Raw genomic sequence first — 21,410 nt, 5'->3', positions numbered from 1 at the left:
CTGTGTTGCGCATTTGTGTGGTTTATGCTGTGGTTCAAGCTGGGAATGATTTATATCAAGAAGTCGAAGCTATATAGGGATACGTTTTAGAGATTATATAGAAGAATTGGGCATGAGTAACTACGCTTGACATGATCTTCACATAGGTGCTGTCAGATGATCAGATGGAGAGGATTTACGTTGAGAAGATATCAAATCATAAAGTAATTATAAATTTTCTATAGTTTCTACTGAGTTATTTTATATGAATGTAAAATTCCAAGTAAATAACATCTAACTATATACCCAGTTGAATTATTATCCAGTTTCTTGAAAAAAATGTCAGCTGTGTTTATAAATATGTGCTCTTTCTCGTTATTACATAAATTGCAGTGTATCATGTATGCTAAATGCCAACTAGGATAGGATGCCTCTAAGGATGATGGAAACCTCACTTAATATCTTCGACGTTAGAAGTATTTGTAGACCTGGTGAATTGAGGAGCATCAGAGTCAAGATGAAAAACCAGCTGATAGATACATCTGCCACTGCTCTGCTCACCCTGTTATAGCGTATAAGCAAACATCAGAGCTAGAAGGCCTAGAAGAAACATGCAATAGATCATATCTACACTCTATTCTTGAAACCATCCTTGCCTAATGTCATCACAAGTTTGCTCCTTACATCCCCATTGTTTCCTATAATTATATTTTATACATTCTAACATCATAAACACACAGGTGCCTGTGGACATCAATTAACAGCAAACAAAAATTGATTACTGAGGCAATGACAGGTTACAATTTCTATGAAATCTGAATTTCAGTAATAATTCACCCCTAAATATAGGATGCACATTATAAGCTCCCATCACAAGTGCCCTTAGTTATTATACAGAAAAAGTAACATCGAGAACACTTATGTAACATTTCATTCATGCTAGTCAGCTTTGTCTGTAATTCCACCCTAATTATGTCACACCATGTGTTAGCTGGAAGGTCAGCCAGACATGAAGTAGTATGGATAACAGAAATTATACTCAACTATCATTAGAATCATCCTTGTTTTCACTAGCTTCCTCCTCGTCTACGTCTTCATCTTCATCTTCATCTTCATCTTCATCTTCATTGTCTTCATCTTTTCCGTTTTCCACAACCGCCTCTTCATCTTCGCCATTTTCCACAGCTGTCTCTTCATCATCACCATTTTCCACAACTGTCTCTCCAGCTTTGCCATTTTCCGTAGCTGTCTCTTCATCAGCTTTCCTCTTCTTGTTTTCTTCTTTTGCCTTTGCTGACCCTGCTCTCTTTACAGCAGTTTTTTTCCTAAATTCTGAAATTAAGCTGGTCAGGATCCCCAAAATCTTGTACCCGTAATACATTTTTAAATGCTAAAAGATTATTCTACATCCTTAATCCACTTCAATATTAGCAGTAGAACTGCAAATGAACATGCAACTTCACAACAGATAGGGCATTGAGCAACAATCTGTAGCTTGGGACTAGAGGGGCTAGTGTTACCCTCTCACAGTAAGCAATTTGATCTAGGATACATTCAGACCTGAGCCGTTACAGAATTCCATTCATATTGTTCAATGTACTTTTTGGGGGTCTGATGGTTGGGTCCTGGGAGGGAAAAGAATTTTGACTCCGAATTGAATTAGTTGAGGCACAAAAAAATACAAAACCTTTTGTTGTATACTATAATCATGCTAATCAATAGCAACCTAAGATGAATAGTCAAGGAACCAGCAAAACAAGGGCTTATGAATAGAAAAAGGAGCAGGACTTAAGCTTGTCCGATTTCCAGACATATCCAAGCAATATGGCAGTGATAAGGAATACACACGTAAAAACACTAACGGTGTGTTTGGATAGAAGGAAATGGAAGGAAAAGAAGGGGAGGGAAATGGAGAGATGTGATATCTTTCATTTGGATAACAAATGAGGAAGTAAGGGAATTGGAGGGGAGAGAAATGGAGGGATTAAATTGTAGGAAATTGATCCCTCCAACAATGGAGAGATTTGGAAGGAAAATTCACTATTCTTCTCTCCCTCCCTTTCCCTCCCCTCCTCTTCTCCTCCCTCCCCTTCATTTCCTTCCTCTTATGTTATCCAAACACACTGTAAAGTAACACTATAGAGCTTATCATAAAGTTGTGTACTTATCAGTCTTAATTTTAATTTCTTTTGTCCACCTGCAGAATAATGAAGCATTAGAATTTTAAAAAAAAGCATTAGAATTAATTCTCATACTTCGGGTTATCTGCTACGTAACTATCTAATACATGGATAAACATCTATTTCTCCAATCTACATCAAATTTTTAGTGATTCCTTGAAAATCCATATTGAAGTGTAAAGCAAAGATGGTGATTATTAATACAAACTAAAAAGCAAATCAATCATGAGAAATTCTCAGTTGAGACGAGCAAAACAGCATCTGAAAGCAGAAAATGCCACTAACCATTAAGGGAGGCCCTCAGTGGTTCAATAAACTCAGAAAACTCAACTTCCTCGAGTGCATTCAACACATCATCAGCATTAATAATCTGCCGGTTTGAATCACTGCATATGTCATGTGCCCTACACATATATCAAACTATCCATCAGCAAAGCAATCAAATCCCAAGTTCGAGAAACAACACCCGGAATAATCTCAACAAGACATACTTTCCACTTCCCACTCTAGACAGATTTACAAACAACTCTTCCCAAATTTCTGAAAGCGACTCTTTTGATAACAATTCTCAATAGGATTAGCCAACTTACACTTATGAACAACCCAAAGAAACCACATACGATTCGAAGACCGGACAACAAACACCTCCACAAAGCTAACCAACATATTACTAACTGCAAATAAAACTAGGTCAAGCTACCCTCTACTTAAACTAGGTCATATTACCTATATTTTAAGACATATTTTGCATAAATAATCATAAATCTGCTATCTTTATATCATACAATTACATAATTTACAATCAATTAACCAATTCATCTCCCAGAAAGCAATCAATTTCGACATTTTCAATTTTTTCAAAAAAACCCTAACAATTCTAACATCATTAACAAGTAATTGAGCAATCAAAACCATCAAATCGAAAGAAATCAATCAGCTAGAGAGAGAAAAAGGAAGGAAGAAAGAGTGAAAGAGAGAGAAAAGAGTACGTGGCGGATAGATAGTGGATGAAGATGCGAGCACTTTCGGAGAAGGCAATGAGAGCTTCCTTGTGAAGAGTAACATCGCCGCCGTCAGTGGAAATCTCAGAGAGCTTCTCTTTCACGACTCGCCGTACGATCGTTTTCGGCAACTCCTCTGCCTCAGGCGCCGCCGCCGCCGCCGCCGTTGCCGCCGGCGCTTTCTCTTTTGTCATTTTGATTTTCCTTTTTTTGTGTTTTGCTCAGTTGATTTTGATTTACTTACTCGTTTGTTCTGTTAAAGCAAGATTGTCAATTCCCGCCATTTTTAAGTAGGCTTTTTAAGTTGGGCTAAGTTAGGTTGGTTGAGTTAATAGTGGGTTACTGGGTTGGGCAACCGAGCCAACACAAAAGCTGATCAAGCACGACACATGATTAACTTGACTAATTGTGTATTATGAGTTAAATTACTAAGGTCTAAGGGGTCAGCTAACATGACACGAGTCGGCAATCGACAATGACATGATACAACAAATAGTTTGGTATTTTTTTTTTTTTTTTTTTTAATGAATTACACTAGGTAGACACAACAAGACATGACTTTCCCTTAGCTCATTCTAGGTACAATCCACTTAAGCACAAGACTTGCTATAATAACAAAGGGGAAATTTTGTCAACAACTACCAATTAAAACACGTGATTTGAAAACAACTACCTATTAATTTTTTTTTTTAAAGAACTACCACAAAATTGTAAAAAGTTTTAGTAGCACTACCACTCTAACAATTTTGGCTAGAATTTCCGCCATTTGGGTCTCACTTTTTATACTTTTAACCTTTATGAAGGGTAATTTAATCAATTTAGATGGTTATTTTATGAGGTAAAGGTAAAAAATGGAACATATATGCCGAATATTCTAGTTGGAATTATTAAAGTGGTAGTGCTATTTAAACTTTTTACAATTTTGTGGTAGTTCTTTTAAAAAAAAATTTAATAGGTAGTTGTTTTCAAAACACATACTTTAATTGGTAGTTTTTGACAAAATTTCCTAACATAGGCCTACATGACCTAAGTTATGCCCATTTTTAGGGTTTTCCATTGGATGTATTGACCATTCATTAATTATTATGTCTATTTGTGGATCCCATGTCAATTCTCTATACCATAGGATATAAGAAAATATCAACAACAACATACACAATGACATAGATAATGATTGAAGCCTAATATCAATCTTTTCACTCGCAATATCAAATTATTTTGTTTAATCTACATTTAAGTTATGAATTACAGTTAGTTCTTTTAACACAATATATAATTGTCGTATTAAATCATAACAAATAATATAAATGTTCGTAAATTATGTACGGAGCCTAAATTTTTTTTTTTTTTTTTTTTTTGAAAGAAGTCTTAAAGGACACTAAATTTCATTAATATAAGCCATACGGCATCTACAATGGACAATGAACGATAATGAAAACGAATTTAACAAAATCAAACAAGAATTAATCGGGGAAGGGCTAAGAATCCAAATACATAAATATAACAATTCGGCATATTCTCGATTCGTTGTCTCATACAACTTTTTGAGTGGATTCGTCGTCGCTTCACAATTTTGTAAGAAAGTTAATTCTTGTGCTGATTCCGTAACCCGAATCCGAGCCCTAATCAATAGTAGCCCCGCACAACCGGAGACCAAATTAAGCACAAATAAAACCTTGTCTTTCGAAGGAGTACGAAAAACCTTGTCTTTCGAAGGAGATCGAAAAAACCTTGTCTTTCGAAGGAGATAAACCCTTTCTTTCGAGGGAGACATTATTGTAACCTAAAACAAAAGGCTTAAAAGAAAATAAAGATTGAGGCTTTCCACCGGTGAAATCCGATGGAAGCCCCTTGAAAATTGACAATGGAGACTAGGTTTAGGAGAGAGAAGAGAGAAAAGGAGGCTAGGGTTTATGTTTTCTATTAACACTGACCCTACGGAGCCTAATTTTTAAGTGTTATAATTGATATTAAACATAAAAAGTACTAACAAGTGTTAAAAAATTAAAGAAAAAAATATAAAGATTACAACAAATGAAATATTTTTAATTGGGAAGTCACAAGGAAACGAGTTTCCACTAATAACATATTTTGTACTCCGTAATTCTTAATAACCAAGTTATATCTATGTCGTATAGAACTTTCTAACCAAATTTATTTTATCATAAGGCTGACCAAATATCCTCAACTCAAATTTGTCACAATCTCTTAAATAAGAAGTTAGTTGACAAATTTGACATAGTTTTCTCAAGACCCTTATTTCTTAATTTAGTAAATCACTTTTAAGAACTTTAACCAACTCGTCCATTATTGAGAAAATACAAGTTTATCACTTTATGAAATTGCAAATTGTAAATAAATCAATAATTTTTCATTATATATGAACCCTTTAGCTTTTGAAATAATTACGAAAGTGTCATATCTAACCAATTATATTGATTTATTTACAGTTTTGGTGCTTTGTTTATCAAGGTGATAAGTCGGGTCTCCCTTTCGATTACCAGCACCTAACCCACCGCCCACTCGGCCCACACCAATACAATCAACACAAGGCTCATTTACGCGCTACTCTTTCTCTCTCCTCTTTATTATCCCTTTCATTTCCATTTTCTTCCCCAAATTGAAAAAAATGTCTTCATTCAATCCTTCAGCACCTCCAATGCCAAATCCATCTTCTTCCTATAATCCCAGTAATTACAACTCTAATTCCAGTAATTATAACCCTAATTACAATTACCCAGAACCAGCTCAAAGCTACCATGTCAACCACCAATCATATCCTACTTCAAATCCCACTTCCTCTTTTCTTCCTTACGGCGGTGGAGGCGGCGGAACACCGGGTTATGGGTCACCGTACAGCCCGTTTCCACCGGGTACTGACCCGGAAATCATTCGAAGTTTCCAGATGGTAGACCGGGATAATAGCGGTTTTATCGACGATTCTGAGCTTCAAAACGCTCTTTCTTCTAGTTATCATCGGTTCAGACTTAGCACTATTCGTCTTCTTATCTTTTTGTTCAAGAACCCAACTGAATTGTCGATGAAAATTCGTATGTTTTATTTTTATTTTTATTTTTTTTAATGCCCACCAAGTGTTTGTTGTTTTGCATCAATGAATAAATGTTTTTTTTTTGTAATACTTTGTTTTGGGTATAAAGATTTCACCTTTTTGAGTTTTTAATTGTCATTAGTTACTAATGATGTATGTTTAGGCTAATGGGTTTTTGAATGGCTGATGCAGGTCCTGGTGAATTTGCTGCATTGTGGAGTTGTCTAGGTCAATGGCGTGTAAGTATTTTTTTTCCCCTATAATAATTATAAACACGTGTTTTTTAGCTTAGTTAATTGCTTAGGATGCTGACGGATAAATTGCTAAACATGTGGACTAATAATTAGAATATGTGGATCTAGTTTGGCCTTTAAAACAATGCTTAGAGCAGCACAATGCAGTTTAATCTCGATTTGAAGTGCTTATTTGTTGCAACTAGACTTACCGGAGTGTTTGGCCTTTAAGAACTATGTGTATTTGTTGCAGCTGGATTGTTTGGCCTTTAAGAACAACGGTTAGAGCTGCACATTACAGTTCAATCTTGTTTCGAAGTACTTACTACCTCTGTTAAATGTTATGTGCAACTTTGGAATATTTTATATCTCACAAATAATACCCCAAAATTGCACACAAAAATTAACAGAGGTAGTATTTGTTGCAACTGGATTGTTTGGCCTTTAAGAACAATGCTTAGAGCTGCACAATACAGTTTAATCTTGTTTCAAAATTCGAAGTACATATTTGTTGCAACTGGATTGTCTGGCCTTTAAGAACAATGCTTATTTATTACAACTGGATTGTTTGGCATAGGATGTATCATTGCTTATTATGTTTTTGTGCAGTGTTGTGGATGTCATTGAGATATTGGCACCAAATTTGAAATGAATGGTATGTATTATTCTTCTTTCAGGCAATATTTGAGAGATTTGATAGAGATCGAAGTGGGAAAATTGATTTAGAGGAACTAAGGGATGCTCTTTATAGTTTGGGATACGCTGTCCCTCCTTCAGTACTTCAACTTTTGATCTCCCGTTACAACAATGGAGGTGGCCAAAGAGTTCGGCTTGATTTTGACAGCTTTGTTGAGTAAGGCTTCTTGGCACTCACCGCTAGTGTTTTTCCTCTATTTATGTTGGTTTCTTTCTAACTTTGAATTTTATTTGTTGTTGGATTTGCAGATGCGGAATGGTAGTAAAGGTAGGAATAAAATCCCTTTGCTTTTGTTTCCTTAACTTTCTTACTTAAGGACACAATGTCAACAGTTCCGGGAGCTTGAACAGAGTTCTTGCTATGAACAATGATAATTAAATTACCACTAAAACTGTATAATAATGCTGAAAGCTGACCGCATTTGAATATTCTATTCATGGAATTTCTGAACTATCAATGGCTTACGTTGTTTCTTATTACAGGGTTTGACGGAAAAATTCAAAGAGAAGGATTCAAACTACACTGGTTCTGCTACAATCACCTATGATGATTTCATGATAATGGTTCTTCCATATCTTGTAACATACAATTAATTAAATGTAACTTTGTGTTGTTGTATTTAATTTATTGGAGCTTGTGATGTATATGTACTCGTATTATTTTCTTACTAGAATCTTTGCTGTATATGGAGTTAGGTTATTTTAGGCAGATTTTCATTGGTTTTTTTATCGTAAAATTGTGAACCTGAATACTACGTAATAAATACTGGGAGACCACCTTGCTGTATCAGACTCTGAGTTGTATGTACTTCGTGTTAGATATTAGAATCATTTGATGTACTGCAAAGTTGATTGTTAAATAGGAGTTTTCCATCAGAGTTGCCATTATTCATCAGAATGCGATTTTGAGCTTCAATTGCTTGTCTAGAATAGGAAATTTATCAAAGGGAAAGTTCAGAGAATTTCTTTGGTTGATATTAGTTCATTAAAGGTTACATGTGCACAAGATGTGATTCAGCAGTTCATATCGGTATGGCTAGCTACCTGATAAGTTACTCAAGATTTCAGCTTTTATCAACAACTTACCAAAAATTATCTACTCTGTAACATACTCTGGTACAATGGTACTTCTATGTTATCCATTTCCTTTGCACTACTGATGGCGACGATTCTAATATTACATCATCTCTTACTTACAATGCTGGCGATGAAAATACATGGCCAAATCATCTTCTTCAAGAGTATATCCTATGTTTACCTCTCGCATTAGATTGTTACCAAATATGTTTTCTTTTGGGGCTCCTTTATGGAGGCTCAAGCAAATCAATTGATTCTCGCTTTGTCGTTCCCAAAGATGAAAAGAAAACACATGAATATCGGTAGTATAATTGAACTCAAAAGTGATCTTAGCAACCTCATCCAAGCTAACAGAATATAGTTGGATCAAGTCATAGCAAAGCTCAAAGCCTTTAACTTTTCGAGGTTTTCCTAGAGCACCCTTAATGGCTTCCACAACTGCGTCCATTATATTCGGGTCTAGAAAACTATGAGTAAATCCTGTGTCGAACATCATTTTAGTTGGCAACACATCATTTTCCATAGGAATCCACTTTCCTGCCAAATATACATTTGTAAGGCGAGCCATATAGTATCGCGAACTATTTAACAAGGCAATTTTGGCACCCATGATCTTGGCTTCTTCGCCAAAGCTCAATATACCAGTGGCATCCTCTTCGCGGGGGAAGCAATGAGAGAATTTCTTCACATTTAGCCTGTCGATCAAGGTTCCAGGACCACGCATGAGACCTGCAACATGACCAACTAATGACATGTATGCTCAAAATAATGTACAATTTGCAAAGGGGGTAATTTAAGTAAACCTAAGGTCTATCTTAGGCACATTGACTTAATACTGCTTAAGGTCGTGTTGTTAGCTGCACCCAAGCCATAGTTGGTGCTGTTGATGTCAATTTTGCCTATAATAAATAAACTTTTTCGTGTATCCAACTTTAAAAATTAGCAAGGGTACCCAAAATGTTTAAGACGGCTCTAACCTGCAATGCCAGGAGTACTCGTTTTAATCCATCGAGGGATATGATTCGACGTTCCTAACCCAAAAGGCACAAACCTCACAGGCTCATTCCCAAACCCAACATACGGGTCTTGAAAGTAAAAAGTCTCGGTACCAATGACACCACTAGAGGTAGTTCCATCACCATATTCGGTATAATACGTGCAAGGCTCCTTTGAGTCCCAAGCTAAGTCGAGACACTCATTGTGTGAAGCTCGAGGGACATCTCTACAAATCTCATCTTTACAACTAATTGCTTCATAGCTTTCAGAAGCAAAGTGGTTGTAGTATGGAAATGCGCCTTGTTCATAGCAGGAGTCACATGGAATAGCTTGTACCCAAGTGAGGCTGCTGCCGGTGTCAATTATGAGCTCGGTTTTAAGCATTGGTGAGGATGTGCTATTTTGACCTATTCCAACCGGGATCACTAGTAAGTGTTCATTGGTTGCATATGTATCTGAGATGACTTTCGAGGAGGAGAATGTTGATAATGTGTTTGATGGTTGTGTGTTGATGTATCGTTGTCGACGTCTATGGTGTACATGGGTGGAAAAGGAAATAGATGAAGATAGTAATGTTGTTGAAGATAGAGGAGATTGAAGAGTTCGGGAGAAGATGGTGGGGATGAAGATGAGAAAGAAAAGGATGGTGAATAAAGTTGGGAAAGCCATGAAATAAGTTTTTCATAAATTTTTGTGTATCATTAGCTAGGTTAGTTTCTTTGATTTTGTACGGTATATATTTGTTTGCATAGTTACATACATGTTAATTATAGCAAGCACATAAAAGTTCAAAGCATTTTCTTGGGTGTGCAAGATTATGGTGACAAAATCAAATCTAAAAAGTATATAGAGAATCGATTTATGATTCTATGTACATCCTCTTTGTTCTGAATCAATAATCATATACATTTCATTTGTTTTTTTATGATGTAAGAAGTATATAAAACAAGTCTGTTGCACTTCCCATTTGTAATGAATTGATTTCCTAATCTAATTGAAATGCCCTTTCAAAAAAATAAAATAAAATAAAACTCTAATTGAAATGAATCTAGGCATGATCTTTGATTAATTGCATATGAAAAGCATGAATGTTGAGTTGTTGCTTATAGGCTAGGTAGGTATAAAATGTGACCTAAACATGTTTGTTCGGTTGGATTTGGTCAAATTTGGGTTTAATCTAAAACTTGTCATTCTGATTTTGGTTCTATATATACCTTAATCTTAACTAATTTTGAGCATGATTTGAAATTAAGAATGATTTCCGTCTCTGAGTTTGGACTTAGGAACACACACTTTTTTCTAAACTTTGCCCCATGTTTCTATGTACGGGTTTACAAAAGTTATAATAATAATGTAATGAATCATTTAGAGTTCCGGTGAACTTTCATTTAAACTTATTGTTGTAATGAATTATTTCAAACAATGTTGACGATTGAAATACATAGCAAAGTCATCTTTATCAAGTGTATAACCTATATTCATCTCCCTCATTAAATTGTTACCGAAAACATTTTCCTCTCCTTTAATAAATCCTAAGCAAATCAAATTAATTTCATTGATTCGAAGCCAAAGATTATAGGAGAAGAGATCAATCCTAGTTGCATAGTTAAACTCGAAAGTGACCTTAGCTACCTCATCCAAACTAACATAACTTAAATCGGTCATGTTGTAGCAAAGCTCATTATTACCAAATTTCTGAGGTTGATACTTTCTTAGTACATTCTTGATGACACCAACAATTGCATCTACTAGTTCCGCGGTTAGATGAGTCCAACTAGTTCCCGTGTCAAACACCATGTTCGCGGGCAAGACATAGTCATATTCCACCACAACGCGCTCTCTTGACACGTACAAATTTGTCAAGAGAGCCTCATAGCGTTCAGATTCACCATTTAAGGCTAATTTAACCCCCTTGATCTTAGCTTCTTCACCAAAACTCATTATGCCAGTGTCATCTTCATCACGAGGAAAACAATGAGAGAATTTCTTCACTCCTAGCTTGTTGAGTAAGGTTCCATATCCGCGTGCAAATCCTGCCACTCCCGGAGAAGATAATATTTGTCTAGGAAAATAATTTGATGTACCAACCCCAAATGGTACAAACTCCACATGCACATTCCCAAGCAAAGACGCGTCTAGGAAGTAAAATGTCTCGGTACCTATGACACCACTCGAGTTAGTCCTATCATAATATTGAACATTATAGGAACAAGGTTCATACAAAGGTTGTGATAAGTCATCACTACACCCGGCATGAGCCTCATAAGGCGCAATTTGACAGATTTCATCCGCGCAATAGACATGATCAAAGGATTTGGAGGCAGAGCTATTATAGTATGGGAAGTCGCCTTGTTCGTAGCAGGAGTCACAAGAAAAACCTTGTAGCCATGTGAAGCCACTCGCGGTGTCAACTATAAGTTCGGTCATAAGCATCGGTGACGATGTCTTATTCCTCCCTATCCCTACCGCCATCATTATTCCACGGCCTGGGTTTGGGTGTACATCTAAATGAAGATTTGAAGAGTAAAATGGTGACGTGTTTGATGAGTGTTGGTTGATATATCGAGGTCTATTATACACTCGGGTGGAAAATGATATAGGCTCTTTGTTATAAGGATTTGATAGATTGGGAGAAGATAGGTAGGGTTTGAGAGTATGTGACATGGTGGTTATTGGAGAGCAGGTGAGATAAAGGAGGATGGGAAGAATGTAAAAAGTCATGGATTCATTAAACTTGAGATGAATTTTTGTGGAAATTATCAGGAATAACTAATGATTGATCTGTAGCTTAATTATAGCCTCAGATATAAATTTTGCAATTAAGTAGAATTACAACATTTTATTGGCGTGTACAAAATACATAGTCATATAAAGGACTTAGGCATCATGATAGTGGGGTTGTATACCTTAATCTTAACCAATTTTGTGTATGATTTGTAATTATCTAATTAGGATGAACATTACCCAATCTATTAGAATGGAGTTAGGAGTATGATCATACATTTTCTTAACTTACTCCATATTCTAGCTACTTGGGAACAACTTATACTAATATACTTTCGAAATAGATATATCGATTGTAAGTGATATTGTCTAATTTCCCCTAGTTAGGGTCATTCCACAAATTCTACATCAACATAATAATTACACAGATTCTATTTTGATTACCTTTACATATTCTCTATGACAGAAAATTACATTAATTTACCCCTTAAAAAGGACTTAAAGATACATACTAGTAACACGTTCCTCAATTCTCAAGATGTAATTATGGAAGTTGGGCCGGTATTAAATTTCAAAATGATTAGCCCAAGATCATATGAAGAGGCCCACTGTTGGTGTAAACTGTCCTGAATCACTATTCAGTACAGTATACTAAGTTCATGTCATCAGTTTTCTTAATTATAAAATCCATCCAAACCAGATTTTTTTTTTAGCAAGAAACATAATTCCTACCCTGGTTGTCATCAGCTTTTAATGAATTGTTTTTATGTGATGCATTATCAGTGGTGACGCCTGTGATGTAGACCCGTATAAGCTGCATGAAATCTGCTTTCGACTAATCAGACAAAATGATTTATTGCTATGGTAAGACCATAACATAAGAGGCATTATTGTAATACAAGTTAGCGCAGTCATCCTAGTCATCTTAGTAGTATAAGTGACTATTAATTACGATCGTACATGGTTTAGAACTACAGTAGAAGTACATGATGCATGTGACCATTATTCATCCCTAAATACATTGCCTACATTGCACATGCTACATTATTGAAATCCAAAATTCAAGGGAAGACACTTCATATGCTTAGCACGTGCGCTACTTGTCAACCAAAATTATAGCATAATTCAAACCACATGCTTGTAACTCTTCTAAGACTAGTAACTTGTACTTCGTATAATAGTTACCAATTCTGTAGTCAAACTAATTTTAAAACTTCAGGTGATTTAGATTTTCCAGAAACTTTTCCATTTTATTGATTTTCAAACATTATGCCATAATTAAGTTTTACTCAAACTCTGGCTTAGCTCAAGTGTCATGAAAAATCAATCCTTCAGTAAGATTGCTTAAAAATTACTTCATTCTTACTAGTAGGATGTAGCTAGATTACTCCGTATTTTTTTATTAGGAAAGAAACCGAGCAAAGCTTACTGATGAAGAAACTCGAACCTAATCATCCTTTCGGTTTAAATTAGTTAATTAGCCGTAAACAGCTGGTTTATATCTGCTTAATTGCCTAATAAAAGCATCCTTTTTCTCACTAATCAAAGAAAAAGTTGGTTATACAATAGCAGAAAATGTTCAAAAAAATATACAGTAGAATTGAAACCTTAGATCAGATAAGAACAACAAAATTGACTTTAACAATTATAAAAAAAAAAAAAAAAAAAAAAAAAAAAAAAAAAAACCGCTAATTTTTCTCATTAATTAACTTAACTATTACATGTATCAAAAGATGTAAGATTCTAAGCTAAAGGTAAGCCTGGTGTCATAAGATGGCTGCCAAAAGAATTAATCTGCTTAAAATATATGTTAATGACACTATTACTACTAATATAAATCCTGCATTTCTAATTAAGGACCTTATTTTAAATGTTTCAGTAAAATAATGTCTGCTAATCTAAGCTTTCTGAGCAATGAATCTGGTGATGAACTTCAAATAAAAAGCAAAAAAAAAACTGTTCTGCACTTGTTAATTCACATGTATTGGAAATTGTAGCCTTCCTCTGCTGTACTCTCCCCTGCAATATACAAATAAAGTACAGTTTAATTAATGTTTGACAAAAGTTAATGAAAAAAGATTAGAACTTTGTATAGTATGTTAATCTACTTGAAAGTACATACAGTAATTGATTAATACAATCAAATCGACAATTATTACAATGCATCGAAATCACGAATGATGCTCGAAGAAACAAGAAAATTCAACATTATCGGCAACATTGATACAACTTCAGGGACACATACATCAAGTTGGATGAATGAAAAGGATTAGTCCACTAAATATCATTATCACTTATCATGATAATTAAAACTTTTCACTAAAAAGTCTAAAAGAAAAGCATCTAATTTTCTTACTAGGTAGGTGATTCAAGGCTGCTAAGAAAGATATGTTGCTGCTAAATTTTTACTAATTTTTTTGGTCTGAGAGTCATTATCAATGTGGGGGAGAAAAACAGACCATATGACAGTGGTATACATACACTCAAGATTGGATTTTGATTCTTTTGGGTTTCAGTTTGATATGGCAGCTAAACAATTAGTTGTTGGTTGCTTTTCATACCTTGGTAAACGCCAATTGACATGTAGACGCATAACGTGTAAAGCAAAACTAAACAACTAGGACATCATCATCGGGCGTTCTCTTTAGGAATGTTCGAAATAGGACTGATAAGTTCAGAAAAGGTGACAAAACAAGACCCAAAAATCCTGATGAGTCATGCCCAATTAATCTAGACTTGGGATATACTTGAAACTAGACTTAATTTGATCATAGGCTAAATCAGAAATTACCAAGACTTATACATAATGAGCCTATATCATAATAAGTGAATAGACAATTAACCCGTACACAATCTGAAATTGATAAACCTATTTGCTTTAGGTTTATATGAAGTAAGTTCTATCAACATCTCTTATGACATCAAACTTTTGATAGATATTATTCATAAAAAGTTTTAACTTACTATATTGCCTCGGATCCATTTACATTGACCATATACAAATAGGCAATACAGCCATATATGTGCTTATCTTATCCATCTTGTTAAAGTGATGGAAGGAAAAGGAAACTTTTTTCAATGACAAAATATGGGCTCCCACCCTTAATCCATTTGATGTTGAAATCTAGCTACAACACCACTAATTTTAAGTAGTGGCTCCAGCATAATTTGATGTTACATGTTTATCCACTTGCATAAATAATTAATTACTAATTAATTAACCTAAGGAAAAGAAAGAAAGGTACATGAAGTTCCTAAGGTTGATATTGGTTCATTGAAGTTTGTCCTCGTTAAGGGTTACATAAGCTTGTGGGTGGTTGGTAATTATCTTTCCTTTTGACAAATTAAACGATAAGATAACGACAATTTTCATTATACGAGTACAAGCTCGAGAAAGATTGTGATAGCAATGACATCTATCTAATGTTAAAAGCTATGCTTCCAAATTTTTGTACAGAAATAACACTATTGAAATGACTGGGATTTGCATCATCAGAATATTCTCAATTAATCATAAGACTTTTTGGAAATATGATGATCAAGACTCGGAAATTTAGGATTTTGAACATGATTTCATCAATCCCAAAACGTGCATAGTTATAAAATATAGCTGAAAAATTATTCGGAATAAAGGTCAATAACAACTCGAAAAATCTATTTGTACTGAACCCGACTTTACCCGACCTAATTCAAGTATTCAACTGATTTGACATATCGACTTTGAGCTATACTCCATAAGAGATAAGAGTAGCTAGCTTAGCTAGAATGAACCACATTATATTCAAAGGGTTGGCATCCACCTAAGGTTGACAAGGCAAATATTTCTTTTAGAAAAGAAGCAAAAAGGTGAAGCCAAAAAGGTCAGCTTCTGAAATAGAAAATTACTCTTAAATCAACTTTTTTTTGTGTTTATATTTGATTGTGGTTTCAAATTCGGCGAGTTCTTTGAAAATTAATACAAGTATCATGAAATTCAGCAAGCGCGACAACAGATAGATAGTGATACAACAATGTCTCTTTCCAGTCATAAGCCATCTTAGACATTAATTTATGTTGAAGACAGGAGAAATTCAATTATAAAAAGAACTCATATGCATGATTGCATATGGTGATCAAGACACGTTTAAATTATTATAGGAATATTTGTGGAAGTTTCATTACTTCGTATTATTAATGATTCCAAACTCTTTATGAAAAATGATAATACACTAATACCAAATTTTCCAAAAGAACAAAAGAAGAAAAAGATGATAGAATTTTCGTTCTGTACTCTATCATTCATTCATATATCGTATAAGGCGAAAATTTTCTAAATAAACCTTACATAATTCCCTTAATCCTAAAGCGTATTTTCTGCATTGTAGCGTGTTACATGAAAAGTCTAATGAACAATAAATTTTAATTACATGATTCATAAAATTAAATGAAACTAACATTAACATTCTTCTAGGAATCCTATGTATGAATGTATTAGTGTCACAAAAAGAATAAAAGTCTAATGAAAATTTTTGTGTCAAGGGTTAAAAATGCATAACAAAGTCTTACCTTTCTAATAATGCCATCCTCCTTCCCCAAATTTAGTATAAACGAAATGTAAAAATTCCTCAAGCAAATATAAATAACGCCGTAAATAAGCTCGACAAAATTGTGAATTTACACAAGTCCTGTAAAATCAGAAGAAAAAAAAAAATTAAGTTAGAAATTGACTTCATAATCTTCATGTGAAATGTGAAATGTACATCAACTTTGTTGTATACATGCCTGTACTGATTTTCACTAAGGTTATTCTTCGTTATCCGAACTAACTATTACAGATTACTCATCAAACAAATTTTGGCAAAAAAATTGATTTATAACCAATTTGATTGACCTAAAATGAATATTTCATTGTACGACGTTCCCTAAAACACTAACAAACACTAACATTACGTAATATGATGTTACTCTGTACCTAAAACCACCTAACCACAAGGTCCATGTACAAACATATCTAATCACACCACATAAATTATGTCACATACTCACATATGAAACAAATAAAATCTATGCATAATATCTAAGCAATGTACAAAAATGTATGCATATTTATCACAATCTAATAAATTGCATAAGATGAAAGAAAATTAGCTTACCAATAATGATCTCCTTTGATAACCTGAAGAAATGTAAAATTGTGGAAGATAACTTTTTGGCTGCAAACCAATATTATAAACAGGGCTACCATTTGGATAATATAGTCCATAATTTCTTTCAGAAGAAGGTCCAGGCTTCAAATTCTCATTGAAAAGAGCAAAAACATAAACTGTAATTGGCACATCAGGCCTACCAGGGGTACCCTCTTGTTTCTCAATCTTTTGCAGCAAATTACCATTATAGGTTGCTGCATTTTGGACTGTGGCCCCCACCTCATTCGGGTCACCCTTCGACGGCCAACCCGTTTCCGATATTTGGACCTCAATATCGGTATGACCCATTTTCTTAATAGCCGCGTAGATTGAATCAAGTTGTGCATATAACATGTTGTCGTAATGTAGGTTTGTGACAGGGTCGGTCATACCCTGGTTAGGCCTAAAAAGGACATAATCCAAGGATATTTCATTCGGGCTGCCCATGTAGGCGAAAAACGGATATACATTGATGAAAAATGGGGAATTGATTTGAGATTGGAAATTCAACATGGGTTGGAGATATTGGGCCAACTCGGGTTTAAACGCCCCGGAAGACGGAGGGAAAGAAGTAGCCAAAATGGCTGTAGAATGGGCAGTTGTGACAGTTACTTGGTTAGTTAAACCAAGAGACTTAAGGGCAGAATAGACACCTTTCATAGCAGGGAACAAATATGACATTAATTGTGTATCACCCCCACCTAAAACTTCGTTACCTACAACAATGCATGTAATTTTGGTTTGGCTAATGTAAGGTTTTACATGGGTTTGAATCCAAGCTTGGGCCTTAGACGGGTCGGTCATGTTTTGTAGGTATTCGCTTCCTAACCCGATTGTGAATTGGACATTCGAGTTAGCGAAGGCCATAAGGACATTCGGGTCAGCATCGTATAGCTTGACCCGACTAACTTGAATGGATTGTAGTAGGATTGCTACTCGGCTTGGGGAAGGCAAGTTGTTGGCTATTTGCCCATAGTTAATTCCCACTCCTAGGCCATCAATCCTTAAAATTGATCCTGCAATCAAAATACAACCAATATTAAATTATTATTATTTTCAAGGGTACCTTAATATTAAAATTAATTGATATGATGAATGGGAGGAATAACCTAACGCATTATGTATCTCAATCTTGACAATTAAGCTACAATCAATTTGATTCTCACTCAATGATTACTCAAAAGACGTATTTTTTGGTTAAACCGTCTCACAACCGTTATCGTTACAAAAAAAGCAAGGTACATAAAGGACGTAAAAAAGCTATTTACAAAGCACTTGTATACGAATATTACACTAATACTTCACGTTTAATGTGATATTTTGTTGGTGTTGCATAGAAAAAGTGTTTACGTATTTCACCATATCTTTTCTTTCTTACTTACTCCGTATTTTTTTTTTTTTTTGACAAAAATACTCCGTATTTTTTTAACCATCGTATACTGAGAAAATTTTGCATATTTTATTAGTTTGGTCAAATAGCCATAATTTTTTTTTTTTTTCCCTAAGGAAGAACTTTTTGCATAAATAAGTGAAACCTACAAAATGAGGAAAAACGGTAGGTACCAAATTGGCAAACTGGCAAAAAAACTAGTAACAACTAATATTGAATAAAGTTTGCATATGAAACATTTCTCAAAATTATCAACTAAATTCCATATTTCACAATCAGAAGAGTCACAATAAATGTGTAATCCATCCAAAAAGATGATTCTGGTATTCACCTAGTTTTCTGTCCTAACTAAAAAAAATTTGACAGAATTTCCAGGAAAAAAAAAACAGAGACAGAAACCCAGAAATTTAAAAAATAAACTAGTTTGAATAAATTGCAAATCAAAATAAATGAACAGTGACAATAGCAATATTAATTTGTGTTCTCAAAGTAGAAAATTTCCCATGAATTTAAAATGAAAAAAAAAAATAAAAAATAATAGAAGTACGAAGTACCCTGTTTTAATTCATATGGACATATATATGATAGGCGAGATTAAATCCCGTCTACATCACTGTCATTGGGGTGTCATCAACACTTAAAAAAGAGAACAAATCTAGAAAGTAATAGTAAAATATAAAGAGTGATTAGTACCTGAAATAAGGAAGAAGAAGATGAAAAATGAGGTATAATTAGCCATTGCAGATCTGATAACAACAATCATAAAAATCTGTGCCACCCACTTCAAACTCACTGTTATATCACCGGCCTTATTAATTACCACCTTAATTACGAAGATAATTAAGATGCTTCAACTTCTTCTGTTAATTAAAATGAATGAGTATAGTAGTGTACGTCTCACATTTATTATCTTTCTTTCTCCTCTGATAATGGGAGAAAGAAAGATGAAAGGAAGGAGAGGAGGAGGATGGAGTGGGCGCAAGAGGAAGTTGCGCACCCTCTTAAATATATAAATATAAATAAATTACTCCGTATACTATATGAAATATGAAATATGAAATAATGGACCACCAACTGTAAATATGGTAAGTTGTGGATCTTGCAATAATGGGAAATGGAAATGTGTAACGTATACAAGGGAAGAGGGAAGGTTTCTTTTAGGAGCACAATATTTACTCAAACGTTTTATAACCTCTTTTATTTATAGAGATGCCAAAACTTTGTTTCTTGCTCATTTTACCGACATATTGTTCTTTTATTGTTTTTTATTTCCAACTAGATATTCTATCCCAATTTGCATCTTTGCAACTAGGGACTTGTAGTTCTTTGGTAGTTTGGTGTATATGTGTGCTTTTCTCTTTTTTCTTCTCTTTTATTATTATTTTTTTTTTTGGTTAATCTTGTTATCCAATGTTTTTGGTCAATCCTTAAAAAAATAAAAAATGTTTTTGGTCAAAAGTTGAATAGTATTGTGATTTGAATTAGGCTGATTAACCGATCTAAATATGGATCATATTGAACACTTGAAATTTGAAGATACAAGATTCTAATGAACAATAATATCAGTCCAAAGCATAGACGAAATACGAGTGGATCGCTTTTGGACCTTTGTCAAAGAAATAATTACAACAATAATTGTGGAAATGTCCTAAAGGTTTTAATGCACTGTAATAAACCAAAATAATTATACACCGTACTTAAGTTTCTTCCAACTTAATAGGGTGGTCAACGCACACGAAACGGCTTGCCTTTCTCGAAATTAAAATTGGGTTGTTTTCATGTTGTATGGTCCAGTTAGAAATGGCTGAGTCCATTTTTCAAGTACACATCAGTTTTTAAATGCCCCTAATTATGCATGGTAATGGTCAATAAAATAGGTCACGATATTTTCCTTTTTTTTTTTTTTGTAAAATCTTCGTTTAGATATATATTTTTTTTTAATAATTGTTTATGAGAGATATTCTATTGTGTGCATATGGATGATCGGAGTGTATCATTAATAATATTTGATTAATTAGATGTAAAATTATAGTCTCGAACTCTCGAAATATAAATGATCCACAAATAAATTCAATGATCCACAAAATAAGTCGAATGAAACAAAATATTTAAGATTTAAGATAAACATCACATCAGACAATACCTTAGAATTTGAGTGATCAAAAGCATTATTAATTAGGATCTCACCCAATAATTATTAATAAAGATATATACATGCCACATTGGTTTGTGCAATCGTATCATCACTATCAACATAAAAATATACGGAATACCAACCACCAACCATATAATATTAACACATTAACACCAAAAATCAGGATTATGTTTTACAAATGCAACGATGTAGGCATGTAGCGCGTTAGTCCTTGCGCAATTGCACCGGCTACACGAGTACGCGGCTCCACCCCATAAAAATGTATGGCGCGTTATGATTTATGAACACAATATTGACCCAATTTGTTGTTTCATGCCTTCTAAAATAGGTTACCAAAAACATATGATTGCTACAACGAGTGGCCATTTTTTATGGAGAAAGTGACAACTCTTAACTCACCTATCCGTTTCATGTCGTACGTTCTTCCACCTACATGGCTACATGTTTACGATTAATAAAGATTAAAGGTGTAATTAAAATTTTGAGATCGAACCGTACTTTTAGTATTGACACTATAAATTAAGATATAGTTTAGAATTACACAATTTTTTTTTTTATATATACTAGTTAAAATTTGTAAGGTTTGTCGATAATGTGCAATCAACTCTATCAAAAGAGTGTGGCAAATTTCATGCGAATTATTGTGATGTATATTCTATGTATATAATATACTCGAAAGTAACAAAATTGGTGTTCTCTACTATAAACATTTTAATAGACTAAATAAATTGTTGTCTTTGAATTGTAAGCATGTATAAGTGTCCT

The 21,410-nt window shown here is 34.1% G+C and overlaps 5 protein-coding genes across 6 annotated transcripts; 1 reads left to right on the top strand and 4 right to left on the bottom strand.

Annotated features, from left to right (window-relative positions):
• Window positions 1-764: 764 nt before the first annotated feature.
• On the bottom strand, window positions 765-3,415 carry LOC145571483 (uncharacterized). The gene is made up of 3 exons (XM_081630517.1): window positions 3,149-3,415; window positions 2,445-2,563; window positions 765-1,311 (listed from the first exon to the last, which is right to left on the bottom strand). The coding sequence occupies exons 1-3, from the start codon at window positions 3,352-3,354 to the stop codon at window positions 1,019-1,021; spliced, it is 618 nt and encodes a 205-aa protein (XP_081486643.1). The 5' UTR covers window positions 3,355-3,415; the 3' UTR covers window positions 765-1,018.
• Window positions 3,416-5,710: 2,295 nt separating this feature from the next.
• On the top strand, window positions 5,711-7,928 carry LOC145571482 (putative calcium-binding protein CML48). Its single transcript, XM_081630516.1, has 5 exons — window positions 5,711-6,210; window positions 6,402-6,448; window positions 7,120-7,295; window positions 7,388-7,406; window positions 7,622-7,928. Exons 1-5 carry the CDS (start codon window positions 5,790-5,792, stop codon window positions 7,730-7,732), a joined length of 774 nt encoding a protein of 257 aa, XP_081486642.1. The 5' UTR covers window positions 5,711-5,789; the 3' UTR covers window positions 7,733-7,928.
• A 399-nt stretch (window positions 7,929-8,327) lies between these two features.
• Window positions 8,328-9,595, bottom strand: LOC145572742 (aspartyl protease UND-like). Its single transcript, XM_081631713.1, has 2 exons — window positions 9,193-9,595; window positions 8,328-8,944 (listed from the first exon to the last, which is right to left on the bottom strand). Exons 1-2 carry the CDS (start codon window positions 9,593-9,595, stop codon window positions 8,328-8,330), a joined length of 1,020 nt encoding a protein of 339 aa, XP_081487839.1.
• Window positions 9,596-10,621: 1,026 nt separating this feature from the next.
• Window positions 10,622-11,683, bottom strand: LOC145572741 (aspartyl protease UND-like). Its single transcript, XM_081631712.1, has one exon. The coding sequence runs from the start codon at window positions 11,681-11,683 to the stop codon at window positions 10,622-10,624; it is 1,062 nt and encodes a 353-aa protein (XP_081487838.1).
• Window positions 11,684-13,609: 1,926 nt separating this feature from the next.
• On the bottom strand, window positions 13,610-19,642 carry LOC145569950 (glucan endo-1,3-beta-glucosidase 14-like). Of its 2 annotated transcripts, none has more exons than XM_081628920.1 (4): window positions 19,184-19,642; window positions 17,068-18,116; window positions 16,481-16,599; window positions 13,610-13,954 (listed from the first exon to the last, which is right to left on the bottom strand). In XM_081628920.1, exons 1-3 carry the CDS (start codon window positions 19,251-19,253, stop codon window positions 16,540-16,542), a joined length of 1,179 nt encoding a protein of 392 aa, XP_081485046.1. In that variant the 5' UTR covers window positions 19,254-19,642; the 3' UTR covers window positions 13,610-13,954; window positions 16,481-16,539. The 2 variants fall into 2 exon arrangements, with proteins under 2 accessions (XP_081485046.1, XP_081485047.1); XM_081628921.1 differs by lacking the exon at window positions 19,184-19,642 and adding an exon at window positions 18,210-18,356.
• Window positions 19,643-21,410: the final 1,768 nt, after the last annotated feature.

Source organism: Chenopodium album, chromosome 12 (assembly GCF_948465745.1).
Source record: "Chenopodium album chromosome 12, dcCheAlbu1.1, whole genome shotgun sequence".
In the NCBI taxonomy this organism is placed as follows: domain Eukaryota; kingdom Viridiplantae; phylum Streptophyta; class Magnoliopsida; order Caryophyllales; family Amaranthaceae; genus Chenopodium; species Chenopodium album.
The sequence above is the reverse complement of the archived record's forward strand: the minus strand, read 5'-3'. Positions and strand labels throughout refer to the sequence as shown.

Bases quoted from the DNA above. Each gene is read 5' to 3' on its own strand.
- LOC145572742 (XM_081631713.1), bottom strand. From the start codon at position 9,595: ATGCTTAAAACCGAGCTCATAATTGACACCGGCAGCAGCCTCACTTGG. The intron at 8,945-9,192 runs GTTAGAGCCGTC...GTCATGTTGCAG, and splicing joins GAGTACTCCTGGCATTGCAG to GTCTCATGCGTGGTCCTGGA.
- LOC145572741 (XM_081631712.1), bottom strand. From the start codon at position 11,683: ATGGCGGTAGGGATAGGGAGGAATAAGACATCGTCACCGATGCTTATG.
- LOC145569950 (XM_081628920.1), bottom strand. From the start codon at position 19,253: ATGATTGTTGTTATCAGATCTGCAATGGCTAATTATACCTCATTTTTC. The intron at 18,117-19,183 runs GTACTAATCACT...TTTTGATTGCAG, and splicing joins CTTCTTCTTCCTTATTTCAG to GATCAATTTTAAGGATTGAT. The intron at 16,600-17,067 runs GTAAGCTAATTT...CTGATTTTACAG, and splicing joins ATCAAAGGAGATCATTATTG to GACTTGTGTAAATTCACAAT.
- LOC145571482 (XM_081630516.1), top strand. From the start codon at position 5,790: ATGTCTTCATTCAATCCTTCAGCACCTCCAATGCCAAATCCATCTTCT. The intron at 6,211-6,401 runs GTATGTTTTATT...TGGCTGATGCAG, and splicing joins TGAATTGTCGATGAAAATTC to GTCCTGGTGAATTTGCTGCA. The intron at 6,449-7,119 runs GTAAGTATTTTT...TTCTTCTTTCAG, and splicing joins GTTGTCTAGGTCAATGGCGT to GCAATATTTGAGAGATTTGA.
- LOC145571483 (XM_081630517.1), bottom strand. From the start codon at position 3,354: ATGACAAAAGAGAAAGCGCCGGCGGCAACGGCGGCGGCGGCGGCGGCG. The intron at 2,564-3,148 runs GTACTCTTTTCT...ATATATGTGTAG, and splicing joins ATCCACTATCTATCCGCCAC to GGCACATGACATATGCAGTG. The intron at 1,312-2,444 runs GTTAGTGGCATT...GCTTAATTTCAG, and splicing joins ACTGAGGGCCTCCCTTAATG to AATTTAGGAAAAAAACTGCT.